Below are 24,371 nucleotides of genomic sequence, written 5' to 3'. Positions count from 1 at the left end.
CCTCACTCAGATCCCGCTTCAGCCTTCTCTGCTCTAAGGAAAACAACCCCAGCCTATCTAATGTCTCTTCATTGCTGAAATTCTCCAGCCCAGGCAACACCCTGGTGAATCTCCTCTGCACCCTCCCCAGTGCAATCTCATCCTTCCTGTAGTGTGGTGACCAGAACTACAGAAAGTACTCCAGATGTGGCCTAACTAACATTTTATACAGCTCCATCATAACTTCCCTGCTCTTGTATTCAATGCCTCATCAAATAAAGGCAAGTATCCCATATGCCTTCTTATCTGCCTGTCCTGCTGCCTTCAAGGATCTATGGACATGCACACCAAGGTCACTTGATCCTCTGTACTTTCTAGAGTCCTACCTTTCACCGTGTGCTCCCTTGCCTTGTTAGTCCTCCCATGCATCACCTCACACTTTTCAGGATTAAATTCCATTCACCACTGTTCTGCCCACCTGACCAGTTTGTCTATATCATCCTGTAGTCTAAGGCTTTCCTCCTCACTATTTACCACACCACCAATTTCCATGTAATCTGCCAACTTACTGATCATACCTCCTACATTCATGTCAAGATCATGAATATATACTACAAACAGCAAGGGACCCAGCACTGAACCAGTGCTGAGGGAGTGCTGCGCTGTCGCAGGTGCTGCCCTTCAGTTGAGACCTGGACCCTAGAGGATGTCAAAGATCCCATGATACAATTTGAAGAAGAGCAGTAAGTTATCCCCAGTGTGCTGGCCAACATTTATCCCTCAACCAACGGCCCCAAAGCAGATAAACTGGTGGCTTATGTTGTTGCTGTTTGTGGGACCTTTCTGTGCATAAATGAGCCTCCCTATTTCCTGACATTTGCAACAGTGGCAAGACTCAAGATTACTTTCTTGGCTGTTGTGAAGATCTTTGGTATGCCCTGAGGCTGTGAAAAGAGCTAAAGGAAAGAAAGACTTGGATTTATGTAGCTCCTTTCAGGACCACAGGACGCCCCAAAGTGTATCAGAGTCAATGGAGTGCTTTTGAAGTGTAGTCACTGTTGTGTTGGAAATGCAGCAGCCAATTTGTGCACAGCAAGCTCCCATAAGCAGTGATGTGATAATGACCAGATTATTGGTTTGATTGAGGGATTCATGAGAGCTCTATATTTACAAGTAAAAATAGAAAATGCTGGAAAACACTCTGCAGGTCAGGCAACATCTGCAAAGAAAGAAACAGAGTTAATATTTCAGCTTCAAGATCTTTTAGCAGAGCTGCAACTTCTTTCTTGAATGCAGGGGATTACACATATACTTAAGTGGAACTCATGTTTCAGTGGAGGTATTCCATTTCCAACCTGAGCCTGTTTCAGCCTAAACAAAGGCTGATTGTAGAATCTTTCCTCAAACAAAAACAAAAACCTCAATTTTAAATGACAAAGGAACGATGTTTTTAATTCCTCTGTACTTTATTGCCAGGTGACAGATGAGGAGCAAGAAGCTGATGTCCCATGAATGGTTTCTGGCCACATCAGCAACCAGATGGGTAATGCAACCATCATGCTCTGACCATGATCCTGGGTAACTCCTTGTGCACCTTAACAATTATTGACATCTATACAGGCTGCAATATGTTGTATAATAAAACTGTCGTAATATATTTTGCAATAAAGAATTTAAACTTCAGTTTTTTAGAAGATTTTACGCGTGTCTTTTGATGGTATTACAAGCCCAGTGTCACGACAGTTATGTCTCAATGCTATTTTCTCTGGCCTATTTTTATTCCCAATTTTCTCCCCACCGTCCCTCCTTTCTGGAGTGTTCCCCTGGTACCTCCGCTTGAGTGGCTGCATTAAGCTGTGGGTTTGTACAGTCATTATTGAGGAGCTGATGTTTGGAGGTCTTGAGGTGCAGTGGGTAGTGTCCCTGCCCCTGAGCCAGAAGCTCCAGATTCCAGTCCTATCCCAGAACTTGATGGCCAAGGAAGGTGTGTCCATAACGTGGCCAAACAGGTTGAGTATCAACCTGTAAATCCTTCCAACACATGCCAATGGCAGGTGGTAGGAGTGGGAGAGATTGTTGGTCAGCCATGTGATGGAAAGAGCATTGGATCACTATCATAGCTGCAGACTGCAATATGCTGCATTCAGCAGCTTAGTTTCTTTTTACAACTCTCCTCTTGCGTTTGAGGTTATAAGAGTGAGAAAGACACCAAAGCAGCAGAAAAGATTGGGGAAGAAGGGAGGATGAATCTCATATTCAGAGAACTAGATACTGAGTTGGCTCTGGAAACGATGGGATGTCAAAAATTGGATTTAGACAGTATTGTAAATGACCAATGAATAACATATTGAGTTCTGAAGAGTCAGGTTCGATTCGAAACATTCACTCTGTTTCCCTCTCCACAGATGGTCCCAGACTTGTTGAGGTTTTCCACCATTTCCTGTTTTTAAATTATACATTGACTTGCCCTTAATTCATCATATAATTGCTTGATTTTCTGATCATAATTATGAAGTCAGTGCAGTTTGAAAATGATTTAATCATGAGCATTTCTTCACTGCAGAATCCATAGCTTGGTTCTGACAGTATGAAAACAAAATCAAATGTGAAAGTGATTATGTTCAGTGTTCACTATGTGTTCCTATCCATCGCCCTGCTCAGTGTTGAATTTGCAGATGTGCTTCCTGGTGGTCCTCTTTTAATATTGTTGCACATCCAACTCGTTAAATTGAGAAATAACAACCATCATAAAGATAAGGAATTGTAAAAGTCAGCAGCCCTGTCTGTTTTGCCTCTGTAATACAGTTCACACACCATAGAAACTTGATTCGCTTATGGAAATCACATGATTAGCATGGCCGAACCCATTTTTTTTCTGTTGAGGCTGTCATTACAATTTACTATATCCTGGAGCAGAAGCCACGGAACTGGTGATTGGTCAGGAGGAGTAACTAGTTCTGTCTCTGTACCTTTTTTAAGCTAAAGATGTCCTGACCTAGCTCCACATGGACCAATGATGGGGTGTAACTTCATCCTCCCATGTCATCTGTAACCCCAGGGCATGAAGTGACATTATCAGCTTTTATGAGGTTCTGAGCACTGGTGTGATTTTTCAGAAGGTTAACTATAGTTCCATCGTATTCCATGTTTTAATCGTTTTTTAAAAACTGTTTCCTTTCAGACTCTTAGCTTGTCTACACAGACCAGTGTGAATGCAAAATAATACAAGAGTCCCGACAGCTCCTCTTCAAAGAAAGGCTATCGTGTTCAGGACTAGGAACAGCCACGTTTATTAGCAGTGGCAGCTGTGATACTGTTTTTTTTTTAAAAAAAAGATGAATTGAGTTAAACGTTCCAGGCACCTGGAATGGACAGCCAGCAGGAGTTGTGTAAAACCTACACACTCAAAACAGAACACCCAGCCACTTGCATTTATCATGGGTGACCATCATCCAAAACAGAGGCCATGGCTCCAGACCCTTGTCGGAAAGGAAAACCTAAGAATCTAAATGGCCTCCTTCTGCATTGTAACAATGAAATCTGGTTGAGATGTTTGGCTTAAGAGCAGCTCTGACTGTGGTATCAGTACCTTTTTTTTTAACCTCTGCCATATTAGTTATTGGCACTTGAGTGATATAGGGTATACAGAACAGAAACAGGCCATTCGGCCCAACCAGGCCATGCCAGTGTTTATGCTCCACTTGAGCCTCCTGCTATCTTTTCTCAACTAAATCTACGACCGTAGCCCTCTATCCCCTTCTCCCTTATATGCTTGTCTCGTTTACTCTTGGATGCATCTATACCATTCACTTGAACCACTCCCTGTGGTCGCAAGTTCCATATTACTCACTGGGTAAAGCGGTTTCTCCTGAATTTCCTGTTGGATTTCTTGGTGACTGTCTAATACTGATGGCCTCCAGTTATGCTCTTCCCCTCAAGAGGAATCACTCTGTATCCACTGTACCAAAATCTTACATTGTTTTAAAAACCCCTATAAGATCACCCTTCAGCCGCCCTTTCTCATGAGAAATGAGACCCAACCTGTTCATCCTTTCCTTTCCACGCATTTTTGGTATGGGCCTTGCAAATCTTTTCAGCACTCTCTACTCTCCTGCATCTACACCCATTTTCTTCCTCAAAAAAGAGTTGCACCCTTTTTATCATAAGGTGCCCAGACCTGCATGCAGTACTATAAGTGTTTCTTAACCAAGGTTCAATAAAGGATTAGCACAACTTCCAAATGTAATGTAACATAACTAGTGACAGTCTTGTCACCCTCTTAACTTTGAATGGATCTAATGTTTATAAGTTACTAAAGGTCTAGCCGGTCATCCATCTCCACTTTTAACCAAGCAAAATACAGCCAATTGTTTGCTTTGGGATCAAGCCAAAAGGTGACAGCAAGTGTGGCAGTACCATCCATCATAACTGGGAGTCACAGTGCTAGGGAACTCTGAGATTTCAACTCCTAATTTTCCCTGACACTGGCGATTCAGGGTTTTATTATTGAAGCTGCGTGTGAATTCTCAACCATCCCAGCATGACTAAATGTAAAGCAGCACTGGATGGAAGGATTTAGCAACTTGGTTTGTGGGGGAGTGGGTAAAATACAAATTATATTTTTTTCCTTTATTCTTCCATGAGATGTGAGCATCACTGGGAAGGCCATCCCGAATTGTCCTTGAGTTGACTGGCTTGCTGGGTCACTTCAGAGGGCAGTTAGGAGTCAACCATATTGCTGTGGGTCTGGAATCACATGAAGGCCAGACCAGGTAATGATGGCAGATTTTCTTCTCTGAAGGGTGTGAGTAAACCAGGTGAGTTTTTACGCCAATCTCTGATCGTTTTACATAAGACCATAAGACGTAGGAGCAGAAGTAGGCCATTCGGCCCATCGAGTCTGCTCTGCCATTCAATGAGAGCATGGCTGATCTGATAATCCTCAACTCCACTTTCCTGCCTTTTCCTCATAACCTCTGATTCACTTACTGATTAAAAATCTATGTCAGCCTTGAATATACCTAATGACCCAGCCTCTGCAGCCCTCCATTGTAATGAATTCCACAGATTCACTACCTTCTGAGAGAAGAAATTCCTCCTCATCTCTGTCTTAAATGGGTGACCCCTTACTCTGAGATTATGCCCTCTGGTCCTAGACTCTCCCACAAGGGGAAACAACCTCTCAGCATCTACCCTGTCAAACCTCCTAAGAATGTTACATGTTTCAATAAGGTTGCCTTTCATTATTCTATACTCCAATTGAGTACAGGCCTAACCTACTCAACCTCTCATAAGAAAATCCCTCTTTACCCGGAATCAACCCAGTGATCCTGCTCTGGGCTGTCTCCAATGCCAGTACATTTTTCCTCAAAAACTGTTCACAGTTGAGTCGAGCTTCATATTCCAGATTTGTTAGGAGCTGTAGTAGTCGGATTTGAACCCATGCCCCCAGGGCATTTATCTGGGCTGCTGGATTGCTAGTTCAGTGACATTACCACCACCTCCCCAACACTCAAATTAAGACAGAGCAACAATACAGCAGGTCAGTCTGCATTGGTTTAGGGTTGGAGTAATGCTTCAGGTGGATCCATTGTTAGAACTGATCCAACTCGCATCAGGGGGCATTTACGAAGGAAGTTTTAAAAATGCTGAAAGGAAGACACTGGTTGGATTGAAGCAGGCTGCTTCCAATTGTTGAGGGGCCAGACTAATGCAAAAGCTTAAGAATCGAGGGCAGGAGTAATGTCTTCACACAGTTGTGTGTGGAATTGACTTCCAGGGCGAGTGATTGAAGCAGAATCCATCCACATCCTGGATTAGATGAGGAGAAACTTTCACGCAGCGAGTGGTTAAGATCTGAAATGTGCTGCCTGAGAGTGTGGCTGAGGCATGTCCAGTCGAGGCATCGACAGTGAATGCGATTATTATCTGAAAAGGTAGAATGTGCAGCCTTACGGGGAGAAAGCCAGGGAAAGGCACTAAGTGAATTGTTTATTTGGAGAGCTGACTCAGACAAGCTGGGCTGAATGGCCTTCTGTTCTCTAAGAATTCTGTATCAGTGGATGAAGTATAAAGGAATGTGGGTGCAGGTAAAAATCCATGTGATTTGAATTCTTTGTTTGTGTGGGGGATAAATACTGATGAATTTGTGGGACGGAACTGCCCTTTTCAATGTTGTCACATCTAGGTCTTTTTATGGAGAATAAGTTGTGTTAAACCAAGAGAAAATTTCGCCATCTCGGAAGAGCTGTGAAAATTTCCATATGGATAGTTTCGCAAGGCTCAAGGGTTGAGTTTGGCATTTCTTAGGCAAAACCAGTTTCACAACACATGAATTTCCAAAGCATTTCTGGACCCAACCTGTGTCAATTATTTAATTTTCAGTGATCCCAGTCCCTGTATTAGTCACATTCTTGGGCGCTGAAATCACTTAGCTAACCAGGTAAAACATCAGACAGTGCTTCACATTTCACACAGGAGAAATTAGGGCAGACGAACAACAGCTTGGTCAAAGGGATAGGTCTTAAGGAGTATCTTAAAGGAGGGACAAGGTATTAAGTATCAGCTTGAACGCATTTTGTGAATGACAAAACGATACAGCACAGCAGGAGGCTCATTGTGTCCGTTCTGCTTATTAGAAAGAGCTATCTAAATCAGCCTCACTCCTTTGCTGCTGCCCCAAATGTAGATTTAGTTCCCTGAGAGTGAACCTTGAATCTATTTCTGCTAGTCCTTCAGAAAGTTCGGAGAGCTGCATTGCACAAAAAGCAAATGAGAGTTAATTCCCAAGTGTAATGATTTATTTTGTGATTCATCGCAGTTTTAAATGAATGTTTACTTTTCTTACAATGGAAACTTTATTTTAAGTGGATAGCATTTCAGGGTGAGCTGCAATACATCATCCTTGGTGAATAGAGTCTCATGCTGAATGGCACTGCCCTTGCTCTCAGCCCGGAGATCCTGCTGCCACGTCTCCAGCGGAGGTGTCAATCAAAGCGTCAAAGCCACGCCCCTCGTTGATAGGCAGCGGCGGCGGCCAATGGGAAGGCGGGGCTGGGCTGGCGGGGCGTGGTTTGGGCGGCGGGCCTGGCCAATGGCGGCGGGGAATGGGGAAGGGGGCGGGTGCTGGAAACCGGGGCCGCCACTTTCAGGCCGCTCGGCGTCGGCAGCAGAAGAGAGAGGAGGAGGCGGTGGTGTGGGGAAGGAAGGAAAAGCGAAGCGGCCAGGATGTGCGGTGAGTGCGGGGGTCCGTGGCCCGGCGGCTGGCTGGGTGGGGTGGGGTGGTGGGTAAGGCTCGGCCTGGCCTGTGTGGAGGGACTGAGAAGCGGTGTTGGGTGTGTGGGAGCCCCGGCGGGACGGGAACAAGACCCGGGCCCAGACTGAGGGCAATCAGCAGGCGTGGAGGGGGGAGAGCCGGTCTGCAGGCTTCACACCCTCACCCGGCCATGGATTGGTGGTGGTGGCTGGGGCGGGGGTGAAGGGGGTTGGAGAGAGAAAGGTCACGTGTTGTTTATTTTTTGGGGTGCCCACCACCACCACCACCTTTGGGTGATCTGTGTTGGTACCCATGGGGTTCAGCATGATGCCCGCTGCGATACCTCAGGGCGAGCGTGTCCGGCGGCGTCACACTGTGACGATGGACCGTGACGTTGGCACATTAGGGTTCGCCGTGATGCCCGCTGCGATACCTCAGGGCGAGCGTGTCCGGCGGCGTCACACTGTGACAATGGACCGTGACGTTGGCACATTAGGGTTCGCCGTGATGCCCGCTGCGATACCTCAGGGGAAAGCGTGTCCGGCGGCGTCACACTGTGACAATGGACCGTGACGTTGGCACATTAGGGTTCGCCGTGATGCCCGCTGCGATACCTCAGGGGAAAGCGTGTCCGGCGGCGTCACACTGTGACAATGGAATGTTCGGGTTCGCCGTGACGCCTGCTGTGATGCCGTGATACCGTAGGAGGGCTAGCGGGTCTGGTTATGTCACTCACCCTGCCAGCGGGCAAGGACATCACATTGGGGCTGGCAGTGACATCCACTGTGATGCCAGAGTTGGGCTAACGCAGCTGGCTGTGGCACTCACTGTGACGTTGACGCCATAATGGGTTTGCTGTGATGCCCACTGTGAAACTGGAATTGGGCTGACTGTGACAACCTGACACCACAGCAGCTCTGGCCATGATGGTCTCAGTAGAGCATGGTGCTCACTATGATATCCTGATTCCTGCCGTGATGGCGCAGTAGGGCTGGCGGGACTGGCTGTGGCACTCGCCATGATGGTGACTGTGATGCCACAGTGGTGCTGGCCATGCCAGTAGCTGTGATGTTTGATGTCATGGTGGGGCTGGCCCTGATATTCGCTAAGACAGCGCGGCCAACCTGACTGTGAACCTTGATTTAATTCTTTTACGGAATGTGATTATGACCGATAAGGACAGGATCCCTACTTGCCCTTGCTCTAAGGTAGTGGTGAGCTGCCTTCTTGAATGCAAGTGCCTTGCTCGGCCATTTCAGAGCCACTCACATTGCCTCAAACATGGAGTCAAATGTAGGCCAGACTAGGTCAGGCCAGCTGGGTGTCTTCCATCAGGGGGGGGGTCATCAGTGCATCAAATCAGTTTTTACAGCAATCCAGCAGTTTCATGGTCATCATTACTGAGACTAGGTTTTTATTTAAGCCTTTATTTAATTAAATTTAAATTTCTCCAGCTGCCATGGTGTGATTTGAACTTATGCCTTTGGATTCATCGTGCAGGCTCCTGGATTGCAAGCCCATAACATAACCACTAGGCTACCTACCCTCTTGTGATGTTGGCTGTGATGGCAAGATATGAACTAAACTGTGGGCTTACAGTTTGCTGTAAGTTGTCAGCCCACTGGCTCCAGCTATACGTGGGGTTTCCATGCTGACCAGGATTGTTGTCAGTTTTTAAAGAACACATATCCACCACAAGAAAGTGGGACTGAATTATATGAAGTTTGTAATGTCAATTCTTGAAACATTATGTTCATGCCTGGGGGAGTGATATTCTATTGAAAATGTTGTGACAATACTACAAAAGCAATTGACATTTCAATGTCAAAAACAAAAATAAAAATACCTGGAAAATCTCAGCAGGCCTGACAGCATCTGCGGAGAGGAATACATTTAACGTTTCGAGTCCGTATGACTCTTCAACAGAACAAAGGAAAAATAGAAGAGAGGTGAAATATAAGCTGGTTTAAGGAGGGTGGGACAAGTAGAGCTGGATAGAGGGCCAGTGATAGTTGGAGATTGCCAAAAGATGTCATAGACAAAAGGACAAAGAGGTGTTGACGATGGTGATATTAGCTAAGAAATGTGCTAATAGGTGACATTAAGGGTAGAAAACAGGACGAGCAAGGTACAGATAGCCCTAGTGGGGGTGGGGTGGGGGGAAGGGATCGAAATAGGCTAAAAGGTAGAGATAAAACAATGGATGAAAATACATTTACAAATAATGGAAATAGGTGGGAAAAGAAAAATTTATATAAATTATTGGAAAAAAGGGGGTGGGGATGAGAGTTCATGATCTAAAGTTGTTGAATTCAATATTCAGACCGGAAGGCAGTAAAGTGCCTAGTCGGAAGATGAGGTGCTGTTCCTCCAGTTTCAATGTGTTGTGTTCTCATGTAAAACTTTTTTTTTTTCACCCACAGTAACCATTTTCCCTACAATTATCCTGTTCTCAGTCAGGGGAGCAATGCTATAAGAAATTACAGAGCACAAAAAGATTGGTTCTGGCTTTTCGGATGGAGCTGTTTATGCTCATCTCATTTCCCTGCCCCTCCTCTTAACTTTTATATTCGCCCTCCAAATAGATATCCAATCTTGTCTTAAATGGTGCGTGGTTTTGTCCTGAATAGCCAATTGCATTAACATAATGTGTGTGAAGAGCTGCGAGGTTATGCTGGAACTGTGTAAAATATTAGTTAGACCACAACTGAAGTACTGCGCTCAATTCTAGTCACTGAACGATAGGAAAGATGTGATTGCACTAGAGAGGATACTATACAGTGGAGATTTACGAGAATGCTGCCTGGGCTAAAGAATTTTAGTTGCAAGGAAAGGTCACACAGACTCTGATTGTTTTCTTTGGAACAGAGAAAGCTGAGTGGAGATGGAATTGAAGTGTATAAAATCATGATGTATCTGGACAGAGTGGATTGAAAGGTCCCATTTTCTCTTGGTTGAGGGTTCTACGCCCAGGAGGAATAGGTTAAGAGGTTGGGGAATGGGGAATGTTTCACCCAGATGGTAGTGGGGATCTGGAACTCACTGCCAGAAAGGGTGGGAGAGGCAGAAACTCTCATTAAGTTTAATGAGTAGTTGAATATGTTTTGGCAGCACCGTAGCCTACAAGGCTACAAAGTGGGTTTAGGCTGGATGGCGACATGATGGGCCAAATGGCTTCCTGTCTATAAATTCCTAATGATTCTATGTGTTTTAAAACACATTCACTTGAGGAAAAAAAACTTGGGGTGCCTGTCTCCATTTTGCTGATTCGTCGACCATTGGAAACAATTTTTCACTGTTTTCTCATCCCAAAATGATGATCTGGCTGTTTTGGCAGCTTGGTAGAAGTGTTGGTTTTGGGTCAAGTTTGAGGTGCAAGAATTGAAATGGGTGCCCACCTGGCAAGCTTGAAGCATGCTTCAGAATTTGGAATGGTAAAAACTTGTTTGCGAATCAAAGGGCCAGACTGGAGTTCAGAAAGGAATATCGTGTTCCCATTTGCCTCACTCTTGTCTCAGCCAAGGCTGATGGAACGCAGTCCTGGTGGAGTCACAGCATTATGAAGATCCATACTGGGTATGAGATTGAGTTCGGTCATGCAACCAGCTCCCTGGTGATTAACCAACAGAAAGATCCTCAGCCTGTGCTCATGAGATAGTGATTTCCTGAGTACGAGTGAATGTTGTAGATTAAAAGAAATTGAAAAGCCAAACTCCAAAAAACATAATGAGCACCACAATTTCACAGTGCAGAAGATGCTCTTCGGCCCAAGGAGTCTGCACCAACACGCGAGAAACACCTGACTTACCAACTAATCCCATTTACCAGCACTTGGCCCATAGCCTTGAATGTTATGACGTGCCAAGTGCTCATCCAGGTACTTTTTAAAGGATGTGAGGCAACCAGCCTCCATCACCCTCCCAGGCAGTGCATTCCAGACCGTCGCCACCCTCTGAGTAAAAATGTTTTTCCTCATATCCCCACTAAACCTCCTGCCCCTCACCTTGAATTTATGTCCCCTCGTGACTGACCTTCAACTAAGGGGAACAGCTGCTCCCTATCTACGCCCCTCATAATCTTGTACACCTCAATCAGGTCGCCCGTGCTCGCTTCGGCAGCACATATACTAAAATTGGAACGATACAGAGAAGATTAGCATGGCTCCTGCGCAAGGATGACATGCAAATTCGTGAAGCGTTCCGTACTTTAGACTTTCAAAACATTTCAATCAGGTCGCCCCTCAGTCTTCTCTGCTCCAACGAAAACCCAAGTCTATCCAACCTGTTTTCATAACTTAAATGTTTCATCCCAGGCAACATCCTGGTGAATCTCCTCTGCACCCCCTCCAGTGCAATCACATCCTTCCTATAATGTGGCGACCAGAACTGCACACAGTACTCCAGCTGTGGCCTCACCAAGATTCTATACAACTCCAACATGACCTCCCTACTGTTGTAATCTATGCCTCAATTGATAAAGACAAGTGTCCCATATGCCTTTTTCACCACCCCACTAACATGCCCCTACGCCTTCAGAGATCTATGGACACACACGCTAAGGTCCCCTTGTTCCTCAGAACTTCCTCGTGTCATGCCGTTAATTGAATACTTCCTTGTCAGATTACTCCTTCCAAAGTGTATCACTTCACACTTTTCAGGGTTAAATTCTATCTGCCACTTATCTGCCCATTTGACCATCCCATCTATATCTTCCTGTAGCCCAAGACACTCAACCTCACTGTTAACCACCCGGCTAATCTTTGTGTCATCTGCAAACTTACTAATGCTACCCCTCACATAGTCATCTATGTCGTTTATATAAATGACGAATAATAGGGGACCCAGCACAGATCCCCGTGGTACGGCACTGGACACTGGCTTCCAGTCACTAAAGCTCTGTTAAAATGCAGAATTCTCAACCCCATCTCATTCATTGCATTCTTGTTCCCTGCTTTCCTTCTCCCAAGTTTGCATGATGGTTTGTGCAGATCAATGTGCTATCGTTGGGCACTAAAACGCTTCTCCATTTTGTGCACAGAGTGTTGTCGTCAAGCACTGTCGGCTCAAGCTGCGGAATAGTCGCCAGGTATCCTGCTCCTACTCGCTGTCAAAGAACTCAATGTCAGCCTCAAACAATGCTCCATTGAGTGTCAAGCAAAACTCACAACTCTTCCCCAAAATTGAGCCTCAACTCATCCAAACACCAGTCACTCTTGGCAGATCAAATCATAATTTCAGTATCAAATTAAAGGCAGTTTTGGGTTGTTGGCCCAAATCCATGAGGAAACAGGTCAAGCCTTGCTAGCCAGCAGACAGAGAAAACCTTCATCTCGTACATATGGCCTGCATTCAAATTGAGGTCCCAGAGGTGAAAGTATAGCACGTTAATTCATGATACGATGCAATCCGCCCCAGCAATTTAATTTGGTACCAGTATACTGCTGAACATTTTCGGTCTGCCGCAATATTGTGCTCTAGATTTTGGGTAAGATAGCTAAATCAGATGCAGAGGTACATTTCATTTTTGTGCCCTTCTGATTTCTTCTTGGTAACTGTAAACCTATTGTTCAAGTATGTTTTGAAATCCAATCCCTTTCAACTCATTAATAATGCTTCTCTGATTATTGGCAGTATCAGACTTATAATTATCATTTCTTTGATTGCTGAGTCCTTTTTCCTTCAGTCCACTCTGACTTGATTTATTTCTGCTAACTCTTGATGGAATGCTGAACAAAATGTCCTGGTTTCTGCAAAAAAGGACCATTCTTATTTTAAGTAAAAAAAAAAAAGTGCTGGAAAAACTGAGCAGGTCTGGCATCGCCTGTGGAGAGAGAAACAGCGGTATCATTTAGAGTCTTGTATGATTCTTTGTCAGAACTGAAGAGAGGCAGGAATGTGATGGGTTTTATGCTGTTGGAAAAACAGGGGAGGGTCAAATGCAGCAAAAGGAAAGGTCAGGGATAAGTGAGAGGGCAGGGAGATTAAATACCAAAGATGTCATGGGATATAAGGGAATGATAATGGTTGTAATAAAGAAACAAAGCGTAGGTCCAGAGTAGGTGTTACTAGCAGAATAAAGGTCATCGCTGTCTGAAATCAAAAACAAGATAGAGACTGGCACTTGGCAAAAAAAATCAAAATGGTGGACAGTGTTCTGGTCAAAAGTTGTTGAACTCAATGTTGAGTCCAGAAGGCTGTAAAGTGCCTAATTGGTAGCTGAGGTGCTGTTCCTCACATTTGCGTTGGCCTTCATGTGGAACGTTGTAGCAGGCCAAGGACAAAAATATGAGCGTGAGAGTAAGATGGTGAAATGAAACAGCAAGCAACTGGACGGTCAGGGTCATGCTTACAGACTGAGCAGAGGTGTTCCGCAAAGCAGTCACCCTGTCAGGGTTTGCCCAATGCAGAGGAGACAGCATTGTGAACAGTGACGACAGCGTACGAAATTGAAAGAAGTACAAGTAAATCACTGCTTTGCCTGGAAGAAGTGTTTGTTTGGGGCCTTGGACAGTAAGGAGAGAGGAGGTAAATGGTCAAATGTTACAGCTCCTGTGACTGCTTGGGAAGTTGTTGCTGTAAGGGGCTGGGGTGTTAGTGGTGACAGAGAAGTGCAACAGAGTGTCGTGGAGGGGACAGCCCTTTGAGATACTGACAGGGGAGGGGGAAGGTGTTTTTGGTGATGGAATCATGCTGGAGGTGGCAGAAATGGTGGATGATGATCTTCTGAATACGGAGGCTGGCGGGGTGGAAAGTGAGGACATTCCCCTTAACTGTCATGAGGCTATTAATGTATATAATATTATTGGAAAATATTTTTCTTTTAAATAGAGGTATAGTCTGTGGATGTGTCTTCATTGGATTAAAGCCAGCTGGTCTGGGTGCTTTGATATGCACTACTTTTGATATGTAAGAGAGGTAGAGTGTATTTGCATTTTTTGAATCGAGCATTTAAGAACTGGGGTGAAAACTGACACTTATCTAGCAGATACCAAGCAAGATGTTTATATTACTAATAAAATTGGTACTATAGAAAGGGTTATATTGTTAGAGAGATTTAGAAGAGGCTGGTGATACAATGAGAATTTACATTCAGTGGGTGGTGGTAGGTATAACTTCAGCTTTTGGGTGTGCAGAGCAGAGGCAATGTGAGATCAAAAGGCAGCTGTAAGCCTCCAACTATCTCCACAGGAACCAAAGTGAAAAGAACCTCATTTTGAATTCGTACGGTGAAAATGCTTTGCCTGGTATTTGGTTAAGTCAATGGGTTGCTGTTGCCTTAATGGAGATTAGTTTGGGAATTTGTTAAAAGTTATCATAGTAGTAATTTGTAGCCATGTGTAAATATATTTTTAACCTGTGTAAATTAATAAAATGTTTAATTTAGTTTAATGTAAAACCTCAAGAACTGGTGGTCTGATTCCTGAATTTAGAGTCGCATCTCAAACATAACACTTAAAAATATAGGTTATGACAGTTGTTTAAAATTTCCCTCTGGGATTTTTAAATAACTCAGCTGTACCAACTGCATCGGCCATAACAGGAACCCTCTCATCATCCTGGGAGGGGTGAGGGCAAAAGTACGGGAAATGGGTCAGACATGATTGAGGGTCCTGTCAACAACAGTTGATGGGGTGGGGGGAATCCTCGATTGAGGAACAAGGAAGACGCATCGGAAGTGCCATTGTGGAAGAGAACATCATTAGAACAGATGCGATGGAGATGTTTTTATTTGGCCTATTTTCAGGATATTCATTTGAGGTTTTCCTTATCAGGATACTAGAAACAGGCTGGATGTCATTTCCTTTGAGAAGAGAAGGCAATGGGGTGATGTATTTGAGGCTTTTAAAATGATGAAAGCTTTTAATAGAGTAGACACAGTAGAGTTCCCACTGGTGTGGAATAGTAAAACTGAGGCCACCAGGAGATGAGAATTAACAAGAAAGCCAATCAGGAATTCAGAGTGGTGAAAATGTGGAATTCACTACCACAGGGAATTGTTGAGGTGAGTGCTATAGGAACATTTAAAGGGAAAGTGCAGCACTAGGCCCATAGCCTTGTATGCCATGGCATTGCAAGTGCACATCCAAATACTTCTTAAATGTTATGAGGGTATCTGCCTCTACCACCCTTTCAGGCAGAGAGTTCCAGATTCCCACCACCCTCTGGGTGAAAAAATTCTTCTCACATCCCCTCTAAACCTCCTGCCCCTTATCTTAAATCTATGCCCCCTGGTTCTTGATCCCTCCACCAAGGGGAAAAGTTCCTTCTTGTCTACCCTATCTATGCCCCTCATAATTTTATACACTTCAATCATGTCCCCCTTCAATCTCCTCTGCTCCAGGGAAAATAACCCCAGTCTATCCAATCTCTCCTCATAACTAAAACTCTCCAGCCCAGACAACATCCTGGTAAATCTCCTCTGCATTCTTCTGTAGTGCAATCACATCCTTCCTATAATGTGGATTCCAGAACTGCACACAATACTCTAGCTGTGACCTAACTAGCATGTTATACAATTCCAGCATAACCTCCCTGCTCTTTTATTCTATGCCTCGGCTAATAATGGCAAGTATCCCATATGCCTTCTTAATCACCTTATCTACCTGTCCCACTACCTTAAGGGACCGGTGGACATGCACACCAAGGTCCCTCTGATCCTCGGTATTTCCTAGGGTCCTACCATTCATCATGTATTCCCATGCCTTGTTTGTCCTGCCCAAGTGCATCACCTCACACTTATCTGAATTAATTTCCATTTGCCACAGATCAGCCCATCTAAATCCTCCTGTAATCGAAGGCTATCCTCCTCACTGTTTACCACCCCACCAATTTTCGTGTCATCCACAAATTTACTGATCAACCCTCCTACATTCAAGTCCAAATCGTTTATACATAACACAAACAGCAAGGGACCCAACACCGATCCCTGTGGAACCCCACTGGACACAGGCATCCAGTCACAAAAACACCCCTCAACCATCACCCTCTGCTTCCTGCCACTCATCCAATTCTGGATCCAATTTGCCAAATTGCCTTGGATCCCATGGGCTCTTACCTTCGGTATCAGTCTCCCGTGCAGGACCTTATCAAAAGCCTTGCTGAAGTTCAAGTAGACTACGACAAATGCATTGCCCTCATCTACACACCTGGTCACCTCTTCGAAAAATTCAATCAAATTGGTCAGACATGATCCCCCTTAACAAAACCATGCTGACTGTCCTTGATTAATCCCTGACTCTCCAAGTGTAGATTAATTCTGTCCCTCAGAATTGCTTCCAATTGTTTCCCCACCACTGAGGTTAGACTGATTGGCCTGTAGTTCCCTGGCTTATCCCTTCCTCCCTTCTTGAATAACGGTACTACATTGGTTGTCCTCCAGTCCTCTGCCACCTCTCCTGTGGCCAGAGAGGTATTGAAAATTATTGCCAGTGCCCCTGCTATCTCCTCCTTTGCCTCACTCAACAGCCTGGGATACATTTCATCCGGGCCTTGAGATTTATCTACTTTTAAGCCTGCCAGCCTACTTAGAACCCCCTCCCTTTCTATGCTAATTTCTCTAATTATATCACAGTCCTTCTGCCTGATTTTCCATACCCACGTCATCCCTCTCACTTGTGAACACCGACACAAAGTATTCATTTAGAACTCTACCTACGTCTTCCAGCTCCACACACAAATTACCACTATGGTCCTTAATGGGCCCTCGTCTTTCCCTAGTTATCCTCTTACTCTTAATGTACTTATAAAATAACTTTGGATTTCCCTATATTTTACCTGCCAATGTTTTTTCATGCCCCCTTTTTGCTCTCCAATTTCCTTTTTAAGTTTCCCCCCTACATATTCTATACTCCTCTATGGCTTCTGCTGTTTTGAGCCCTGGGTATCTGCCATAAGCCTCCCTTTTTCTCTTTATCCAATCCTGTATATCCCTCGACATCCAGGGTTCCCTGGATTTGTTGGACCCACCCTTTGTCTTTACTGGAATGTGTTGGCCCTGTACCCTCCCTATTTCCTTCTTGAATGAGTCCCACTGCTCTGACGCAGATTTACTTAAAAGTAGCTGCTCCCAGTCAGTCTGGCCAATTCATATCTGCTCTTATTAAAATTGGCCTTCCCCCAATTTCGAATTCTGATTTCTGGCCCATCCTTGTCCTTTTCGAGGTGTACAAGATTATGGGGGGCATGGATAGGGAGCAGCTGTTCCCCTTAGTTGAAGGGTCAGTCACAAGGGGGCACAAGTTCAAGGTGAGGGGCAGGAGGTTTAGGGGGGATGTGAGGAAAAACTTTTTTACCCAGAGGGTGGTGACGGTCTGGAATACACTGTCTGGGAGGGTGGTGGAGGCGGGTTGCCTCACATCCTTTAAAAAGTATCTGGATGAGCACTTAGCACGCCATAACATTCAAGGCTGTGGGCCAAGTGCTGGTAAATGGGATTAGGTAGGTAGGTCAGGTGTTTCTCACGTGTCGGTATAAACTCAATGGGCCAAAGGGCCTTTTCTTTACTGTGATTCTGTGATTTTCCATAACAACCTTGAATCTAACGGAGCTATGATCACTATCTGCAAACTGCTCCCCCACTGATACCTCTACCACTTGCCCGGCTTCATTCATTCAAGTCCAGGACTGCCACCTCTCTTGTAGGACTTTCTATGTACTGGCTTAAAAAGCTGTCCTGGATGCATTTTAAGAATTCTGCTCCCTCTAAACCTATCACACTATGACTAACCCAGTTAATGTTGGGGAAGTTGAAGTTCCCCACTATTATTACCCTATTATTTTTACACTTCTCTGAAATTTCCCTACATATCTGCTCTTCTATTTCTCTCTGACTGTTTGGGGGTGCTATGGTATACTCCCACCAATGTGATCGCTCGTTTTTTATTTTTAAGTTCCACCCATATGGCTTCATTTGAGGAGCCTTCTAAGATGTCATCCCTCCTTACTGCTGTAATTGATTCCTTGATCAATATTGCGATACCCCCTCCTCTTTTACCTCCTTCCCTGTCTCCCCTGAAGACCCTATATCCTGGAATATTGAGCTGCCAATCCCGCCCCTCTCTCAACCATGTCTCTGTGACAGCAATGATATCATACTTCCATGTGTTAATTTGTGCCCACTACTCATCTGCCTTATTCATCAGACTCCTTGCATTAAATTAAATACCGTCCAACCTTACCAAGCTCCCTTGTGCCTTAACTGGCCTATAATTTCCATGCCTTCGAGACTCACTTGCTCTCTCTGCTAATTTTGGCTGTGCTTCTCCCCTTGCTGAACCTCCTCTCAGGATCCCACCCCCCTGCCAAATTAGTTTAAACCCTCCCTAACAGCACTAGCAAACCTCCCTGCAAGGATGTTGGCCGCATTTCGATTCAGGTGCAACCCGTCTACCTTGGACAGGTCCCACTGTACCCAGAAATCTAAAGCCCTCCCTCCTGCACCATCTCTCCAGCCATGCATTCTTCTGGGCTAACCTCCTATTTCTATACTCACTAGTGTGTGGCACCGGAAGTAATCAAGAGATTACTATCTTTTGAGATCCTGTTTTTTAATCTGTTCCCTAGCTTCCTAAATTCTGCTTGCAGGACCTCATCCCTCTTTCTACCTATGTTGTTGGTACCAATTTGTACCACGATCTCTGTCTGTTTGCCCTCCACCTTTAGCATGCCCTGCAGCCGTTCAGTGACATCCTTGACCCTGGCACCAGGGAGGCAACATACCACCCTGGAATCACATTTACGGCCGCAGAAATGCCTGTCTGTTCCCTTTACTGTCGAGTCTCCTACCACTATTGCCCTTCCCCTCTTTTCCCTCTCCCACTTCCCGTGCAGCTGAGCCACTCACAGCGCCATGAGCGTGGCTGCACTCCCCAGAGGAACTGTCACTCTCACCATTTTCCAACACAGGAAAACAGTTCTCGAGCAAGATGCACCCTGGGGATTTCCTGACTACCTATCTGACACCTTTCTTCTGACTGATGGTCACCCAATTCCCTCTCTGTCTGCACTTCCATAAACTGTGGGGTGACCACGTCTAAAAACATGCTATCCATGAAACACACAGCCTCGCGGATGCCCTTCAGTGCCTCCAGCTGCCGCTCAAGCTCTGAAACTCGGAGCTCAAGTTGCTGCAGCTGGTGGCACTTCCTGTACGTGGTCGGTCAGAGCGCAAGGAGCATCTAGGACTTCCCACATGTTGCAGACGGTACATAACATGGGACTGAGCTGCCCTGCCATGCCTCTAGTTGGAAAAAAAACCCTAATCGTCTAATCAGTATCTGGGGAATAGGAACAAGCAAGGAATCTGTTGTTCTCTTCAATCCTTGCCTCAAACTCTGTTCCCTGGCCATTGACTTTGCACCTGTGCCTGGTGACACTCTGAGTTCAGATCAGACTGTTGTCAGCCTTGGTATGATGTTTGACGCCAAGTTGAGTTCTGACCACTCATTTATTACATCAGAAGACTTAGGCTTTCAAGTAGCAAGTAACATTCACACCACACAAGTGCTAGGCAATGAGCAACTGCAATAAGAGAGAATCTAACCACGCCATCCGTCCCCCCCTTGACATTCAATGGCATTACCATTGCTGAATCCCCCACTGTCAACATCCTGGCCAGAAACCAGAACTGGATAGCCATATAAATACTGTGGCTATAAGAGCAGGTCAGAGGCTAGGAATCTCGTGCCTCCCGACTCCGGAAAGCCTGTCCACCACCTACAAGGCACAAGTCAGGAGTGTGATGGAATACTCCCCACTTGCATGGATGAGTGCAGCTCCAACAACACTCTAGAAGCTTGACACCATCCAGGACAAAGCAGCCCGCTTGATTAGCATCCACAAACATTCACTCCCTCCACCACCGACGCACAGTAGCAGCAGTGTGTGCCATCTACAAGATGCACTGCACGAACTCACCAAGGCCCTTTAGAGAGCATCTCCCAAACCCACGACCACTACCATCTGGTAGGACAAGGGCAGCAGATAGATGGGAACACTACCACTTGGCAGTTCCCCTCCAAACCACTCAACATCCTGACTTGGAAATATATCGTCATTCCTTCACTGTCGCTGGGTCAAAATCCTGGAACTCCTTCACTAAAAGCACTGTGGGTGCACCTACACCACAGGGACTGCAGTGGTTCAAGAAGGCAGCTTACTACTACCTTCTTAAGGGCAATTAGGGATGGGCAATAAATATTCTCCTAGCCAGTGATGCCCACACCCCATGAACGAAGAAAACAAGACTGCAATTCCACACCTGTAACATTGCCCCGCATCAGCTCACCTACTGCTAAAATCCTCATCCGTTGCTTTTGTAACCTCTGAACTCCCACACTCTTGAAGTCAATCTATCCATGATAAATTTAAACTCATCCAAAACTCTGCTGCCTGGATCATAATGCAGACCAAGTGTTTCCCCATCATCCCTGCACTCACTGACCCACAGTAACTTCTTGTGCACGAAAACCTCACTTTTTAAATTCTCATTCTTGCTTTCAGTTTGCTCCATAGCTTTGCCCCTCCCTCTCTCAAACCTCCTTCAGCTCCGAAACCTTCTGAGATCTCTGCTCCTCCAACTTTGTCTCTTGCACATCTCTGATTTTGATCACTCCAACATTTGCAGCCGTGCTTTCAGCTATCTCGTTCCTGAACTCTGGAATTCCCGCTTCTCTGCCTGTCTCTCCTCATTTTATGGCTCCCTCAAACCGACCCATGTTTTTGCCTAATATCACCTCATGTGACTTGGATTCCATTTTTGTTCATTTGTGTGAATTGTATGTTAATTATGTTGTTAAGATGGGGCATTGTTTAGTAAGTACACGGAGCAATAATAATGAGAGACTGCTGGGACACGGGTTGGTCACTGTGAAGTGAACATATGTAATGCTGCATTCCATGATTAAACCTATTATCAAGAGAAGTAGTGGTGTCTTGTTCCATACTTGACTGGTTTGATATAGGAATAACAGATGGTGCTCCTGTGAGGTACCTTAGACCATTTTGTTGTGTAAAGGTGCTGTATAAATCCGAATTGTTGGTGTGTAAATCGAATGATAAAGCTTAGACTAACCAGCCATGGAATCGTATTATAATACAAAAGTCTAGAGTTAGTGGATTGTACTTGATTGAAATGAAGGTAAAATCCAGTTTTAGCCTGGATAGAAAGTGGTAATAGCAATAAGTCAGTCACCATCCCATTCCTGAGATCGCCTCCATTTTCAAGCAATCCTTCATGTCAATCACTGATGAAGAAATCTGACCTGAAATACTAACTATACTTTCTGTCTTACGGTGCTGATTGTCCAACTTACTATTTTCTGCTAACTTAGATTATGATTTTCCCTGAACACTAGAAAATATTTCAGCTAAATTATATATAAACCTATCCTTTCAGGATATTGGAAGATGTAAAAAAAAATGCAACATTTTTTACTTTTTGGAAACAGAACCAGGAATTGGAAACTCTAAAGTGAATTCCCAGCAGAAGAGCTGGCCTTGATAATGTAGGGATTGTACAAATGTTTTTCTTTGTTTGTGTAATGTGACAGTGATATTCTAATAGGAAAACGAAATGTGCTGCTGATTAAATTGGAGAGCTTCAGAAAATGATTTTCTTTATTTTCAAAGCAAAGTTCCCTGTTTTTCTTCTCAAGTCATGCCTCCATCCCTTGGCAGAAATTGAGCAGTCTCTTCACATGCTTGCTTAGCAGAGGGGAGCTTAGCGGAGGGAAGCATCAATGTCCATTTGGTGCCTCCCCTGTGAAAACTTCAGCCTCAACTCCGTGCCTTCCAAGCACCACCCAGTGCCTCTCCTCTGTAGCATGACTGAGAGTAGAGTGTGGGCGGAGATACATGTCACTCCACTCCCTGCAGCAACGCTGGCTGCCAGTGTGTTCTTCCTCCAGTGTCCTGAAGTTACTGACTGCTGCTTGCAGGGCAGCCCCAGAGCTGCAACCATAACTTAGGCAGTGAAAAAAAATCAGTTCACTTCAATTTGAAAAGAGCTTGGGGCATTAAACCCAGTGATTAGGTCGAGTCCTGAGTAAGTGTATATAATGATTAAAACTAGTACGATGCCAAGATCTCCATGTTCTAACTTTCACAGCCAAGAGAAATTGACTCTCATATGTACCTTGTGGATGTTTATCAAATGGTCTCCAAACCAGGCAACCATCCTTGTTTGCTTTAATTAATTTTGGGTTTGATACCTCGAATGCAGAATTTGCTTGTCACCTGGCTGTTTTGTAGAAGTACCTTTGCCACTGTATTTGCTGGATGTCAGCACACTTATGTTCAGCAATAAAGCAAGGCTGGAGTTGGTGCATTGCAATGAAATTTCAGTTGTGCGATGCTGGTCTTAATGATTACCTTTCTATTGGAGTCTCATGTACGAGGTGCAGCTTTAAGGAAGTGAGCTGGCTAATATCCTTCAGTATATTGGATTTGATTTAGATTTTGTGTGATAGTATTTACAACAGCTTTGTGGAGCCTCTGGGAGCTTGTGAAATGGCCTCCTTACCTGTCAATCAACCCTCATTTAATTTCTGGCATAAATAGTGCATTACTTCACTGGCCATTTTAACTTCATTCTTAATTTATACGGTTATGTTTCACATTGATATCTACATGAGACAATCTAACTTTTCAGAGAACAGGACATTTCATTGTTACAGAGCAGTGGAGGCTAAGTCACTGAATATATTCAAGGCTGAGTTGGAGAGACTTTTGACCTACAAGGGAGTCGGGTGATTTGGGGGTGGGGAGGGGGTTCGTGGGCAGCAGGGAGGAAAGTGGAGTTGAGGCCATGTTCAGATCAGCCATGATCTTCTTGAATGGCAGAGCAGGCTCAAGGGGCCAAATGGCCTCCTCCTGTTCAATGTGTCACGTGCTGTCAGATATCCTATAAATGGATTTTATCAGAAGATGAGTCTGCTGCAGCACCATCCAGCTTGATATTACCAAGTTAGAAAAAAAATGTCTTTTCACTGAGTTTTCAGTCCAAGTATTAAACTGGAAACAAAACCCAACTGACCTCTGCTCATTTCATCCTGAGACTAAATGAAAGCGAACTTTTTATTAATAACAGATGCTGCTGGAAATAGTGAGCAGGTCAGGCAGCAGCAGTGGAGAGAGAGAAACAGTTTCTGACTTTTCATCAGAACTGGGAAATGTTACAGATATAACAGGGGCTTAAGCAAGTACAGAGGCAGGAAAGGGAGCGACATTGAGCTTCGGGTACAGTGCCGGAGGCTGAGGTATGAAATGGATGGAGAATTGAAGTGGAAAGCAACAGGAAGCTCAAAGTCATGCTTCGGAATGAACAGAGGTGTTCAGCTAAGTGATCATCCAACCTGCATTTGGTCCATGCAGTCTTGTCTGCATGTATTTCAGATTCCAGCATTTGCAAGCAGTATTTTGTCTCTTTCATATCTGGTAACTGCTCTTAAATTCTTTAAAGGCCACGCAAACGTGTCTTCGGTTCCAGTGTGCCATATGTTCCGTACCTACAGAGCTCCAAGTGAATGCTGTGGATGGATGTACGGGAACCAGATCCCATTCTGTTTGGTGCTGAATAGCTTGGACTGAATACCTTTTCAAACATTCAGTGATCCCGCCTGCCAGTTGGAAGCCAAATGCCCTGTGTTTAGAATGGGTGTGGTAACTCTTTGAACCTACTCTACACTTGGAGTGTAAGTCAGGCATGAAGGCCAGGTTTGTCCCTGAAGCAATTAAGCGAGTATCCCACTGCTTCATTGAGGAGTTACACCAGGCCTGACTTTTAATTCAAGAACTGATACCAAAATCGCAGTGGTAATTTGAAGAAAAACTGCTCAATGCCAAGGCTGCAGTTGAAGTATAAATATGCACTCAGGCAGAGATCTGTGAAGTAAACATTGCAAAAAAAAACTTTTCATTTATGTCATTGTAGTGCTGGTATTGAAGAAATGCCAAAAAATAGGTGAGGTGTGATGAATGATTATCAGGGAAGTGCCTGCTGTATAAGACGCGCAACTGATGAGGCTTCCTTCAGTTGGCTGGTCGAGCTAAGAGAAGGAGGCCCTTCTTGCCTGACTTTTGAGGTTGCATTTCTGAGGAGCAGTTTTTTTTTAAAGTAGTTTGCTGTACGTGAAACAGAC

General features: G+C 44.7%; 2 protein-coding genes and 1 non-coding gene across 4 annotated transcripts in view; all 3 read left to right on the top strand.

The window, feature by feature from the left end:
• LOC144694836 (NFU1 iron-sulfur cluster scaffold homolog, mitochondrial-like) overlaps window positions 1–1,662 on the top strand; it is a 34,140-nt gene extending 32,478 nt beyond the window's left edge. Inside the window, exon 8 of the mRNA XM_078565460.1 lies at window positions 1,456–1,662. Coding sequence (XP_078421586.1) covers window positions 1,456–1,491 — 36 coding nt within the window. The 3' untranslated portion in view covers window positions 1,492–1,662. The remainder of the gene's footprint in view (window positions 1–1,455) is intronic.
• A 5,447-nt stretch (window positions 1,663–7,109) lies between these two features.
• The window catches only part of LOC144694827 (glutamine--fructose-6-phosphate aminotransferase [isomerizing] 1), a 75,366-nt gene continuing 58,104 nt past the window's right edge, over window positions 7,110–24,371 (top strand). The window contains exon 1 of one of the 2 annotated variants that reach the window (XM_078565441.1): window positions 7,110–7,213. In XM_078565441.1, coding sequence (XP_078421567.1) covers window positions 7,207–7,213 — 7 coding nt within the window. In that variant the 5' untranslated portion in view covers window positions 7,110–7,206. The remainder of the gene's footprint in view (window positions 7,214–24,371) is intronic. The other variant, XM_078565440.1, reaches the window with a different exon arrangement.
• Window positions 11,337–11,443, top strand: LOC144695109 (U6 spliceosomal RNA). Its single transcript, XR_013579872.1, has one exon. It is a non-coding gene; the product is annotated as a U6 spliceosomal RNA (small nuclear RNA).

The sequence above is a fragment of the Cetorhinus maximus genome, chromosome 20, assembly GCF_964194155.1.
Source record: "Cetorhinus maximus chromosome 20, sCetMax3.hap1.1, whole genome shotgun sequence".
Classification (NCBI taxonomy): domain Eukaryota; kingdom Metazoa; phylum Chordata; class Chondrichthyes; order Lamniformes; family Cetorhinidae; genus Cetorhinus; species Cetorhinus maximus.
The sequence above is the reverse complement of the archived record's forward strand: the minus strand, read 5'-3'. Positions and strand labels throughout refer to the sequence as shown.